Source organism: Cyanistes caeruleus, chromosome 2 (assembly GCF_971803275.1).
Source record: "Cyanistes caeruleus chromosome 2, bCyaCae1.hap1.1, whole genome shotgun sequence".
Classification (NCBI taxonomy): Eukaryota; Metazoa; Chordata; class Aves; order Passeriformes; family Paridae; genus Cyanistes; species Cyanistes caeruleus.
This window is the reverse complement of record NC_141702.1, coordinates 45528913-45542742: the sequence shown is the minus strand read 5'-3', so window position 1 is coordinate 45542742 and position 13830 is coordinate 45528913. Positions and strand designations below refer to the sequence as shown.

The 13830-nt window shown below is 43.7% G+C and overlaps 2 protein-coding genes across 9 annotated transcripts in view; one reads left to right on the top strand and one right to left on the bottom strand.

Moving 5' to 3' along the window:
- Nucleotides 1-10005, bottom strand: part of CDC40 (cell division cycle 40) — a 39208-nt gene extending 29203 nt beyond the window's left edge. Inside the window, exons 1-2 of the mRNA XM_086876801.1 lie at nucleotides 9638-10005; nucleotides 8438-8763 (exon numbers count right to left, since the gene is read on the bottom strand). Of these exons, the coding sequence (XP_086732927.1) occupies nucleotides 8438-8632 (195 nt within the window). The 5' untranslated portion in view covers nucleotides 8633-8763; nucleotides 9638-10005. The remainder of the gene's footprint in view (nucleotides 1-8437; nucleotides 8764-9637) is intronic.
- Nucleotides 9294-13830, top strand: part of WASF1 (WASP family member 1) — an 87883-nt gene continuing 83346 nt past the window's right edge. The window contains exon 1 of one of the 8 annotated variants that reach the window (XM_086876802.1): nucleotides 9294-9614. The gene's annotated coding sequence lies outside the window, so the exon portion shown is untranslated. The remainder of the gene's footprint in view (nucleotides 9615-13830) is intronic. The other 7 variants (XM_086876806.1, XM_086876808.1, XM_086876804.1 and 4 more) reach the window with 7 other exon arrangements.

Sequence of the window (13830 nt, the reverse complement as noted above, 5' to 3'; positions counted from 1 at the left end):
AAAATTCAGAAGGGCACATGCAGCTGAAATAGAAGACAGAGAAGAAAGAAAATGGCTGACAAGGTAGCAGTGCCCAAAAAAGACCTGGTTTCAGAGCTTTACGAAGGCTCTTTCACATCCACAGAACCCCTCCCCTCATTAAGACCTCAGTTAATGAACAAGAATGTTATCTTTCAAATTATTACTGTAATTGTTTCCTGTATTTTTATTCTAGAAAAATAGCAATTGAAAAGGACTCAGAATACTGCGCTAGTATACTGACAAAATCCATAGTAATCATACTGAAAAAGCTATCTTAGCATCATTTCTTAGTGCTTATCTACAACAGGATCCCAAAGCATTTGTGACTTACAAAAAGAAAGTGGCACAACAAGAATCAAATTTTAGCAGTCGCTTCCTTAATAGAAAACTATCCCAAATAAACTTAATCTTGCTTTGTATGATAGTATCTTGAAAGAGCAAAATGGCACATTCTTAACCTGTTTAATATTATTAGCTATTCTCCGACATGCTACACCCAGAAGCTTTTTTTCTCCCCCAATTTAACAGCAGGTCAATTACAAATTTGCTCATGCATACAAGATTTAAAAGATTTTAAAACCTGATTTTCTATAACATAGAAAAGAAAAAACAATACCTAAAGATCTCTGGCTTGTTACCTGATGGTATTTGATTAAAACTGCTCAACAAAGGAAAATAAAAGCATGTTAAAACACTCCAAACAAAAGAAAAAACAAAACAAAACAAAACAGAAAAAAGATATCTGCAATCCCATTGTTTTTCTACTAAGGATACTGTCTTAGTAGAATTGTTAAGTCCAACCAGAAATCTTTACTCTCACCATGTTATCAATTATTCTAACAGGCAGGTCCAGCCATTGCACTGATCTTGCCTGAACCCTCAGCACTACCAGTTCTCAGCCTGACCTCATTTTTCTCATCACGCAACCTTTCCGATTCACTGGGCTTGGATGTCAACAACTACTGCTACATTCACAGCCCTGACTTTCATACACCATGAACTTGCCTGCAAACAGCACAGTAGGCCTAATCCTGTCATTCAGCAAAAAATCCACATGTCCCCAGTTAGAACAGGAACATACCAAAACCACTTCCTAACCTGTGTCACCTACAAACTTGCACTTCCTTTTACTGCTCCATGTTGTGAGGACATTTTCCACATTTCAAGTCACATCATACAGCTTACTCTTCCAGCTACACCTCACATCTTGTCCACGAAACTCAACATTTGAGAAAATAAAAATTAATATAATTGATAATAAAGCAAAATTTATCTGATCAATGATTACTTGATCAGCTTACTTGAAATTAGGACAGTTTTTCCCCCTGCTCTTTAATCTGAAAAAGCAAAAAAAACCAGGTTTGCAAAAATGCCAAGAATTTTTCAGTTCTGCTATTTTTCCTCCTCTTTTCTTCCTGTGAAGTTCTATTATATGCTGCTTGGTAATTGAGAAAAGAAACAGATTGTGCCATAAAAGCTGGTCCTCTGCTGGATGATTATAGCAATTCTGGTTCTACTTCGCTGCTGGTGGAACAGTGCTGAGTCACTTGAAAGCCACACAATATGTTCACTCCTAGACCACCATAGGCACATTCTTTCTGTGTGAAAACCACCGAGCCTTGAAATTGAAGCACATGTTATATTTATCAGAGCTGCACTCCTCAAGACCTCCAGTCTTATTCACTTTTACATATATTAGGGCATCAAATGACAATCTCATAACATGCTACTGAAGCACATAATGGTTATCTCTTCATTACGTCATTTTGCTTTAAACTAGGAAATAATTTGAATGTGGTCCAACTACCCACTTTACTTTCTCAGTATTTTTAAAAAATGAAATAGTGATAGGAATATAAAGTATTGACAGAACATATTGCCAAATGTCAGTCCCTAGCAAGAGTTCAAAATGCAGCAGACAAATTATCCTTTGGTCAGCACTGGTAAGTGCCATTTTGTACAGCATTACGAGACTCTAGTAGGTAGCAGAAACATTAAAAATATTAACCTAGCCCATCATTCATTTCATCAATTGCCAAGCTATCTGCATTGGGGTATTTTGGTTGTGGCTTTATTATTTTTATTTTTTTTTCTGGATGAGAGGAAAGAATTCATTGGCAACCTCTGCACATGGTGAAGATCTCTGGGTACGGCTGCATGCATCACCAGAAGACCATTTCAGCAGAACTCATCTTTCTAGGACCCAGAAAGCAAGAAAAGGTAATACAGGTCTCACAACACTGTCCCTTTATGCTGGCATCAGCCTTAACTGCACGCATTCCAGATGCATTTGCCATAGCTCCAGCTAACAGGGAAGGGATCAGAGGAGAAGCAGTCTGACAGAGCTGTGACTGAGATAAGGTAATCTAAGAGATCGCCTCTCTGCTATGCTGTAGCTTTTCCTTTGGTCACAGGAATGACTTATCTAAAAGCCTAAGGTGAGCAATCCATCCATTATATGCCAAGTGTGACACAAGTGGCTCTGTGGGACAGGAGATGATCAGTAGTTAAGCTGAAAGAGGGGGGCATCTGTGATTTCAGTGAAGGGCTAAGTATTACCCTAGATTACTCCCACTCTCAAAGGCACAGGAACCATAAAAAGGGGGTGGGGGGGGTGTGTGTCAAAAAGCTCTCAAACAGACAGTGTTCCTGCAGAGAAAGAAAAGTTCAGCTATATGACTGGCAGAGGAGCAGCTGCTGTTTGCTACAACTCAGAAACAGTATTAACATTGGCATTATGGCATGCTGGAATATCATTGAAGGGCTGTACACCCCATATAACCTTGTACTGAAAAATTAAGGTTTTAGGAAGTTATGTTTTACTGAATATGGCTATCTTGAAAAACATAATAGGAAGAAGCTGTAAATTCTGTATGTCACCTCTTTGCTTTTCTCAGCACTAGTAACAAGCACCCAACTGAAATACAGTGGCTAATTGGGCACCACATGTCAGGTAAGACACATGTGACTGAAAACTGTTCAAAAGAAAAAAAACAACCATGATAGAAGGCCTAAGAAAATACAACCTGAATAGAAAAATTGAGCAACCTAATTCAGCAGGGAAGAGATTCAGATTATACAACTTGCAGAAATAAGGACAACCAAAAACTGAAAACGCTCTCTCCGTAGATCTACTGAAATTTGGTAGACAGGTTGAATGAATTTCTGTCCAGAGAGATGCAAGAATAACTGCTCATACAAGGCAAAAAGAGGCAGATGATGTCATTTCACCAAACTACTTACTGCGCTGGTTGTGTTGTTTTGGGTTTTTTAATAGATGTGATGTCTACTTGCAATATCAGGTTGCTTTTTCAGTTGAGATGCTTTGATGAGGTAAAAAAAATCTTTTAATAGTTAAATGTTGTCCTTTTGCACTTTTTGTTTAAAAAAACACAATCACATTATTATAGGGGAATGACACACGGGGCTGTAGTCTGGAGTATTAGCATTGCCTAAGGAATCTGTCTTGAGACAGAAAGAAGCTTTTGATGCTAAGTGTAGACAAGGGGGTGCTTCATTGGAACTCCCCAGAGATCAGTGAATGTCTGGTTCCTTCTGAGGCACACTCCTTCAGTCCTACCATAAAGCTTGGCCACTTCAAAGCACAAGAGGAAAGGAAACAGAGGGTATTTTGGACTATAAATACAGTAAATCAGATTAACTTTCCACCTTAAACAAGTTCCTTAAACATGCCACAGTCCTCTTTTTTCTTCCAAAAAACTCCTACCCAAATGCCATAAAACAATAGTGTTACTTTCTATGAAAATAATTTGATTTATAAAATAAAAAATAGCCTAATAAAAAAAAAATGTTAAAAAAAGCTTGCTAGAAGTTTATTTGTGTGCACACAAAACATTCCTTGAATTAAACAGCAGCAACATCCCTGTAACAGACAACAAAGCAAAGCCTTAAATAAAAAGATCAAGGTGCACCATGTACTGCAACACTGGATGGTAATTCTGCTAATTTCCTTAGAAAGAATATAATGTGGCTTATGTTTTCCAGCTTCATCTCATGCAAGCAGAGAATTTTGATGTCTACATGTTGGGAGTTTATTTATTTTTTTTTCTGGACATTTCAGATAATAAACCTACAACATTCTATTTCCCCAGGTAAAGTCATTACTAGTTAGTCAAATAGCTAAAAAAAAGCAGGCTGCTTTGCATAACATTTAATTAGTTTTAATTATCGATCATATTAAAATGCGGTAAATTAAGACCGCATCCCATGAGCCACCGAGACTTTAGCAGTTTGTCACTTATCAATTCTTGCCTAAACCACTTGGGCTGTCAAATGCACATTATCTCATTCTGAAGATTTACAAATTTATTAGCAAGATATAATTCATTTGCAGTGAAGCTCCAACATTAAAACATGGCTGTTATCAGCTTTTACTCTTTCTACCCATTCATGCACGCCTAACAGTAAATGACCGCTTCACTAACTTCAACAGAATAAAAACAAACCAGCAAGAAAAGCATATGCTAAATGGTTCTGTTGAACTAGGCCAGACTCCCAGCATCTTGCTGGGTGACGAGTTCTAGATGTCTACTCTCTACAAGATATTTTGTGTCAAAGAAACCTGGAAACCCCACCACGTCAGAGAAGACAAACATTCCTAACAAGTAACACTTCCCAAGTCTAGGAATGTTCAATCACTGCTACAGAATTGTCACATGCCACTTTGTATCTTTCTTCTCTCCACAGCTGGCAGGATTAGGTTTAAGTAAGAACTGTGACTGAAGTCTATTTCCTCCTCTTATATTAAACTTTTCTGGAAACCTGAATAGCGCCAAAGGTAAACTAGATTCAAAGGGAACTGACACTTCCAATCCCTTCTCACATTAAAGGCAGCACAGATCCTCCAGCTCCTGTACTGGGCTGGGGCAGCTTGGTTATTTTAACCCAGTTAAATATCCTCTCCTCAAAACTACCAAAGGGCATACTGCAGAGAAGTATCATAAAATCCGCTCCTCATCTGAGTCTTACTCTGGACACAGATCAAACAATAACTGTTCTCTCAAAAGCAAAGCTTACAGCCACAGTGCTTCCTGTAAAGTGATTTCTTCACAGAAAGTGCAATTTCCTTAATTTCCTTCTACATTTATAATTAGAAAGTGAAGGTAAAACTGTCAGGAATGTTAGGGTGAGTTCTTCATAGAAGTAGAAACTGTAGGAAAACTAATTATAATTGGGTTTGACAATGGCCTGATTGTTGGCAACTGGGCTCCCTTCCCTTTCTTGAAGAGCCTCTATTTACAACACTGTCATGCTTACCTACTATTTGATGATGTATTTGGAGACAGAAAATATCTTGATTAACCTGACCACTGTTCCCACAAAAGAAAACATCTGCCTTATGGAAACTTGGCATCTAGGGGAGAGTAAGAGCAGAGCAAGGGTATATGATGATACTTCTGCACTCTCCCAACAGCCAAATGTTTTCAGGTCTTGGTGAGACTTGAGGAAATCCATGTATTTTTCCTCATCCTTCAATGGATCTCTTCCAAGTACTTGTCCAGACTCTCCTTGTAACAATGCAAAATTCTTCAACACACAGGACTTCTTGGCATGACGATAAGCCCTACTAGACATTGCATGAAGAGTTGCATCCTTTTATTTGCTTTGAACCTAACTCCTACTAGACAGCTTATGCTTGTGCAATGGAAGAGACAGTGAGTATTTAATTCCCTCTCTGTGCCATTTAATGATTTTGTAGGTGTCTATCCTACTTTACACTTCAGCTGTCTCTTTTGGTCATCTCAATACTTCCTCATACAGATGCAGAACCATTCTTCAGCCCCACTGTCCCTCTCTGAATGCCCTGCAGTTACAACCGATCTATTTCTGCATGAAGGGACCAGAAGCACAAACTTTCATCCTCTGTTTTCTTCCCTGAAGTGATTTTAGTGGTGCTAAAAACAGTAACAGAAGCACACGACTTTCATCCAGTGGGCATTCCAGTTTAGAACGAGAGTAGAAGTATTACTGGATTGGAGTCACCAATAATTATTGCTGTTATCTACTATGAGCAATTTAACATCATGATAAGCAACAGGTCAACTTCAAGAAGCAGACTGTAAGTAGAGGGTGTAACAAAAGCCAGCCCCTCAAACTTTGAAAACACATTTGCTAACCATTAGTACTATGTCCAATTACAGAATAATTATTTTCACAGAAATGTGACTTTATGTAACTGTGATGTACTTTGAAACGAGAACTCGGCAGACTTCTATAGAAAAAATGAAATACATATTGGAGTAACATATTAGGGCTATATTTGATATGCACACTTTCATAGCCCAAATGCTGTCAGCTGAATGTGCTAACAATGACACCTGCTATCAAAGACTGTGGACTCATTCCTGTTTAAATCATATATAAGTCTAAGGTCTATGCCAGCTAATAGGCCAAAATTCTGAACCAGAAACAGGTAAAAGTGTTAGAATGCAGAAAACCAACCATTTAAGGTTTGCACTCTCAACTGCCAAAAATGCAAGCTATGGTTTATATTTATTGTATGACTAACCCTTCTAACCTCCCTTCTTACCATCAGCTTTTGTTACCCATTCCTGGTTCTTTGTGCAATAAATATCTATGCACTTAAGAGTACTTGATCTTTATTCATATCAAAACAACATCTGCACAAGTGAAGTGATTTTAATGAATTGTAACTTTGCTTTCCTACTTCATCAGCTTCCTGTTTTTCCAGGCCTGTATTTAGAGAGGACTTGTGACTTACACCCAAAACACCACATCTTTCACGTCTGTTCAGTAAGGGCTTTCTAATTCTAAAGAATCAGGGTAAATTCCTGAGGAGTGTCTGGCAAGCTTCCACTGCTGACTAGTGGGACACTTGTCATTCTTAGACATTGAAGCTATTGAGAACATGTGCCATGTGAGACCTGCAGTTATTTCTTGAACCCTGGAAGTCCAAAAAGAAAGCATGATATAATTCTGCAAAGAAACGATCTGTTGTTACTCAGAGTAGGTTGTAGTGCTAAAAGAAGCTCCAGTATGCTGTGTTCTGAAAGTCTCAGCTTGAAATTGTTGCTATTTGCAGTTACATGCACCTCATCTATGTTCACAAGTAAACGTTATAGACAACATTATAATCAAACACCTTGATATTGAAAAGCCTCACACCCTTTTAATCTTAGTTAGCATACTGTCTGAGGCAGTTCTAGATGTGCTTGCTGGCAGATACTCCTTCCAGAGCATAGCCTGGAAGCTAAGTTTAAACAGCTTTAAACTGAATGCACCGATGATACTTAACTTTTATCCAGCTGCTTGTTTCTGCATTGATACTGGAGATTCATCTCCACCAGCACAGCACTTGCGCAAACCAGATCAAGGAATGGATCCAAGGACAAACAACTTCACCACTGTTTTGTTTTTTCCAAAATTCAGATCAGTTCCCTGATGTCAGTCCCTGAGCAACTACAAAAACCTTTGTGCTGGCATGGCGAAGGGAAAACCTGTTGCTACAGGCCTAAGGGTGGTGGAAAGCACATCCAGTGCTACTTGCCACTTATCACTAACACTCAGGAAATATTATAGATGTTAATCAGCATTTATTTTGAAATGTGCACAAGACAGCCTGCTGGATGCTGCAACTTGAGAAGCCAGATTTACAAGCTTCTAAGAGACAAACAAACATAGTAACTATATGCAATAAAACATCCACACAAAAATATGATAAACTGTGATAGAATATGAATTAACTAATGACAACAAAGTGAAAGAGTCCATCCACCTCTTGGTCACTAGGCAAGAAACTTTTCTGAGCATGTGTCAGCAGGACAGTAACAATGACAATTATCACAGCAAGATGCCTGCTTTTAATTAGAAATTTGTTGCCTGCACAAAAAATCCCAAAGCTAAATCAGTGGCCTCACCCCTTCCCTTTCTGGTATCACAAAGTGAGCCAATGTGATAATGAGAATGGAAAATGAAGAAATAGCGATATGGACAAATATACAGCAATAGCGAAATAGAATCAACAACCATCTCTCAGTCTGCCCTTTAGATCAGGATTCAGTTGCAATCACGTACTAATTTCACCCCACCACCTGGGAAAAACACCCAGGAAAACACCTTATACTGGGAACAGCAAACAAGTATCCAAGGTACTGTAATCAAGGCACGCTTTGAGATGGAACTAACACGCTTTAATAAACTTAACCCCCGCAGCCGGAATCCACGGGAGCTCCCCGATACATGTTCTCCCCTCCACAGCTCCAACCCCCACGCCTCAGGGCCAGGCAGGGCAGGGCCAAGGAGGCAACGCACCCCCTCTCGCCCCGCTTCCCCAGCCTGGGGCTGCTCCAGGGTTGTCCCCAGCATTGTCCCGAGGTCGGTGGTGCGGACACAACGCCGGGCAGGCGGGAGGCCTGGGCTCTGGAGGGTTGCCTACCTTCACGGCTACTTCCGGGGCCGCATCGACGGCCAGGGCCGGGGGCGCGGCGGGCGGCGCCCGGAGGTGCAGCACGGCATCGCGGCTGGCAAGCACGGCGGCGGAGCGCTGGGAGCCGCCCTCAGTCTCGGGCTCCGAGTCGGGCTCCGAGTCAGAGCCGCCGTAGGAGGCGAGCGCGGCGATCGCCGCCGACATCTTGGCGCGGGGGATGACGGGACGGGCAGGTCCTGGCAGCTCCGCAAGGCTTGAGGCGTCCCTTCCCCCGCGGAACGAGCGGGGTGGGGCTGCGTCTTCAAATTGTGTCTCGTTAAAACATAAAACACATTCTAAAGGATAAATTGTGGTCTGTTACGGGATATACGGGCATTTGATGGTGGAACATTCAACTTGGCTGTTGATGGTGCTTAACCTTTCAGGACTCCATGTCAGAACTACAAGCTCCAGCATGCAACGCGGAGCCACGCTTGGAAGTTTCCTCCCTGCGCTCGCCTGCACTTTGCGTGGCGGCAGGAGAAAATATTCGACAGCCCCGGGAGAACTCCCAGCCGCCTACTTCTTCCGCACACAAATCATCTTCGCCGTCTTTGCGGCAGAGGGCAGAGAAGCAGGGAGCCCGACCCTGCAAGACCCCTAGTTGTCACCTCCAGGCTCCCACCGCCGCGGTCCCGCGCCGTGCCCCGGGGAGCCGCGCCCCCTCACGCTGATTGGCCGCAGGCGTACCCGGCTTCGGTACGTCACAGCGGCGGGGCCCCGCCCCGCCCGCGCCGGGGAGAGGGAGCCCGGCGGGCCGGACTGTACCACCTGCCCGCCCGCGGGGTGGGGGGCGGCGGCGCATGGACCAGCCCGAGCATCAGGCGGTGGGGGGGGGGCGGCCGGGTTCGGCCGCCGGGTAAACAGCGCTTCCCCCCCGCTCCCTCCCGCCCGGCTCGGCGCGCCGGGAGAGGCCCCGCCCCCCGCGCGCGCACACACGCGCACACACACAGAGACACGCGCGCGCTGCCCGGTGTCTATTGTGAAGCCGCCGGGGACGCTCCGCGCCCGCCGCCGCCCCCCGAAACGCGGAGCAGCCAGCTGGGAATGGCCGGCGCCGCCTGAACTTCCAGCGCCCCGGCGGCCGCGGAGGGAGGGGCTGAGGGTGAGGGCGAGCGGCGTGAAGGTGCGCGGCGAGGGCAGGCGAGTAAGTGCCCCCCACCCCCGTACCTTCCTTCCCTCGCGGTCCCTGCGGCGGACGGGAGGGACCGGCCCCCGCTCCCCATCGCCGGCGGGATTGCGGGACGCGCCTACCCCACAAAGGGACCGGCGCTCGCCAGGTGTTGGTCCCCTCCCCTTTGTCCGCGCCCGTGCGGGGGGCGGCGGCGGGAGGGAGTGATGGAGGGAAGGAGGGAAGCACACCGCGGAGCCGCTTTCCCCCGTCTCCCCGCCGCCCCCGCAGGCAGGGGCTTGAGGGGGGCGTGTTGCGAGGAGGCGGAGGAGGGGAGGGGGCCGCACTTGTGCAGGAGCACGGCGCTTCCCTCTCCTTCTCCCGCTCCCGGCCGCCCCGTGTGCCGGCGGCGGGATCGGCCGGCGGGGAAGGTGCGGCGGAGCGGGGCCGGGGTCAGCACGCGGGCGGGCGGGGGGCGGCGGGGTGACGTCACCGCCGCCAGGTGCGGGGAGAGGCTCCCGCTCCCCTCCCGTCCCCTCCCGGCCGTCCCCGCCGCGGGGACCGGCGCTGGCGAGGGCAGAGGTGCGGGCGGGCGGCGGGACTGCCGGTCGGAGCGCAGGGGGATTCGGACCGATTCCAGGGCAGAGCTGCCCGCTGGAACACTGCTACCATTGTTAGGAGGGCTTGGAGATCGCGGGGGATGGCCGGGAGCGAGGAGAAGCACGTAGGTTCCAACTTCTCCCAGCCCGCTCCCGAACGCCTTCCTGCGCGCCCGCGGACAGGAGGAATGGGAAGTAGGGAGCGCCGGCCAAGGGCTGGCTGTAGCGCCAGGTGTGAGCATTGCACGCGCTTGCACCTGGAGCGGTGCAGGGCCGTGACTTCCCTTCGAGCTGCATGTGCTTTCAGAATTAAAGTGAGCACACAGTGACATCTAATTGTGACACAGTGGCATTTAATCTGATTAAATGCTCTACTTTGAATTTTTCCACCCTTTTTCAGCAGTCACGGTTTGAAACATTTGTTTTCTTAGCTTGAGAAGGTATCGCTTGGTTTCATTTGTTTCTTAAAAAAGGGTGGAATAAACGTGGAGGGCATATGTTGATAGCGTGGAGTGGAGCAAGGTGCTGCATTAAGGTCTGTTCTGTTAGACACAGGTATGCTAGAATCAGGATTTTAGGTAGAAGTCCCAGACGTTTCAACACCAAGACCTTTTGTTTGCATCTCCAACAGCTGAAATATGCCACATTGAACTAGCATTTCATATGGTAACGAGCCGACTTTTTAATCTTAAATCTATTGATAAAGAATCCGTAAGTAAGGAAAGCTATATGATGCTTCACTTGAATCACTGGTTATTAATATCAAAAGTGGTTCTTCCACTGCACCTGATTGGTTTATTGGCAGTAATTATTAACTGATTCCATATGACTGCATTCCTTTTTCTCTTGGCATGCAGATAGTGGGTATTGTCTTGCAGTTGAAAAGTGTGCTTCCTGAAAAGTGAAAAATTTCAGGGTCTGTCTGTGCAACCAGTTTGTGTGGAGAACTGTGTTGAAAATCATTAAAGTAGTTCTGCCTTGTTATCCTTGAATTTTAAGTGTTTGATTCACAAAGCTTTGGTAGTTGACTTACGTAGCTTCAACTATGTTGTGTCCAAGCATCCAAGTTTGCTTGCCAGTGAAATGTAATCATCTGGGATGCTAGATGCTCTTGTTGTAGAACCTACAAAAACCACCTACTGGTTTTAATTAGCTGCCTTTCTGGTACCAGCAGTAGTAGGTAAACAAATACATAAGAAGGTGTTCAGGGCAATACTGTTGCTTAAATAGTACCAAAGATGAATTTTCAGCAAGCAAGCCAATGTCACTTCTGGATATGAAAATCTGATTTAAACATGCTTTAAAAGTGTAGATGGCTAATGTACACCATGAACTAAAATCTGGTTTTGTCAAAAAAGCTGAGGAGTTGCTGCTGGTCATTTGTGTTGAGCTAATATACTGGCTAATCTTGACTATCAACTGCATATTTGTAATTTCAAGAAGAGGTTGGTTGGTATAAAATAAACTGAAAGAATGATACAGCGTTTCTAAAAAGCTCTGCTCATTGATCAGTGTATGCTGTATGCTCCCTTTTAACTGAGTTCCAACAAAATGTGTTATGTTCTGCATTGGATGCTGCTGGTTCTGAGGCAGACTGAAGTAGTGGGTGGAAGGTGTTTTGGATTGCTTGGCTTTGCTTTCCATCCAGCTTTTTCACTGCTGCTTTTCCTTGCAGTCACTTTGCTTCTCTTGCTTTAATTTTCCACAGGAAGGTAAAACTGTCTCCCTTTGTACAGCACTTTTACATATCAAGAGGGCCTTTTAACACCTATTCATTATTACTCCCAGCCGTAAATACTATATCAAGTATTTCCATGTCTTTTCCCCTGGTAAAAGGAAAAAGGAAGGAGTATTGTAAAAGAGTGGTTCCTTGAACAGTAGAAGCCTGGCTTTTACCTTTTTTCCATCTATTTTTTTGTGTGTGTGGGTTTGTCCAGGTGTTTTGGTTTTTTTTTAAATCTTGAGAGTGGTTGTAAGCTCTAATGGATTTTTTTTTTTTAGTACAGTCTCATCCTTTTGTGGATCATCTGATGTCCGACAGGGTGTTAATGTGTTCTGAATCTTTCCCCTTGGTCAGGACAATCACAGCATCTTGATTTCATGAACTTAGCATTTTGTTGGTATCTTTGAGAATTCTACACCTCTGACAAATTTGGTTGGATTCAGCCAGCCAGTTTCCAAGTGGAGGAACACCCATCAAACACCCCTCAACACTTCCTGTTTGAGACTGATTTGCTTCTCAGTTTGGGGTACAATATATTAAATTTTAACTTAACATTTCACAAATTTTCCTTCACATCAGTTTTTTTCTTCTCTATAGCTGATCATGAAATCTGCTTCCCTCTGCTTTTAATGTATTCTATCCTACTTTCTTTTCCCTTTACTTGCTCTCTCATAGTTCTTTTTTTGTTGCTTTCCATGAAGGATGTGCTTTATCTCACACCCTTGTACTTTGGGCTGGTTTTTCTTCCCCACAGAAAGTGATGCATATAATCCTGCTTATTCTATTTTTTTTTCTCTATGTTTTTTAATACTCTTAAGTTGATATCAGCCCACTTGCATATATGCTCACTTCTCATCCACCGAGATCTCTAAGTCTGCAGTTTGGAGGAACGGGGGAAAAAAAAAGCAGCATGATACTTATCAGACAGAGGATTGAACTAAAATATGAAGTTCTATTGTCTGTGGGAAATACAGCATTTGAAAGAAAACGAGTTTTTTTTCCTTTGTTCATATGCTTTTGGCTGCTGAAAAAAGGTATCATGATGCAAGTCTTATCGGGTTACTCCTACTGCATTCGGATTGGGCCCTTTTATAAGCACCTGCTTGTGTGTCTGATGCATCTCAGTGTACTCTAATTTAGCTGCTTGGAGACTGAAGCACATTTTATAACTCGCGCTCTGCTATTTCTACCACCTTGGAGCCTCTGACTGCTGCAAGGGTGATAATACCTCTTTTCTAGTTTTTGTTATTTTGGACTATGTCCCGGATTCTGAAAGATACCAAGGCGCCAGATTGCAAAAAGAGTTCTCTGTTCCAGTACATCTGTGAGTCAGTCTCTTTAAATTTTTTGGAAGGGATCTTGAGGTTGTCTGACACAGATTACATGCTATATATTTCATGTTTACAAGGTGTGGTTTCAAAGAAAGAAGGATATGGGATAAGACTGGAACAACTTAGACTGTTGTACTTACTTCAGATGACTTTGCAAACTAAATAATATTTGTTGTAGAGCCACCTCTTCCCTAGAGGATGGAAGGGAAGCTTCTTCAAACTACTCAGCTACATGTGCAGGGCTGTGAACTGCATCTTACAGCACAAGCTGAACGAGTACAGTGTTGGAGAAGCAGCAAAACTAATTATAGACTTCTGGGAATATAAACTTAATTAACATAATTACAAATTTATATTGGTTTTCTTAATTCTCTGAAATATTTTTTTTTAATCAGTTAAAGGACAGAAAATGTCGTCAAAAGTGTATATGTTTCTGAAAACGTGTCTATTTTTGGGGGAAGCTAGATTGACAGCTTGCTTATACTTGCTTATATATTATAGTCTGTTGGTATAATAAATTACCTTATACATTCAAAGAACTACAGAATAACAAAGAAATGTAGTTACATTTTAGCAAAGCACTTGACAAAGAGCAGAAA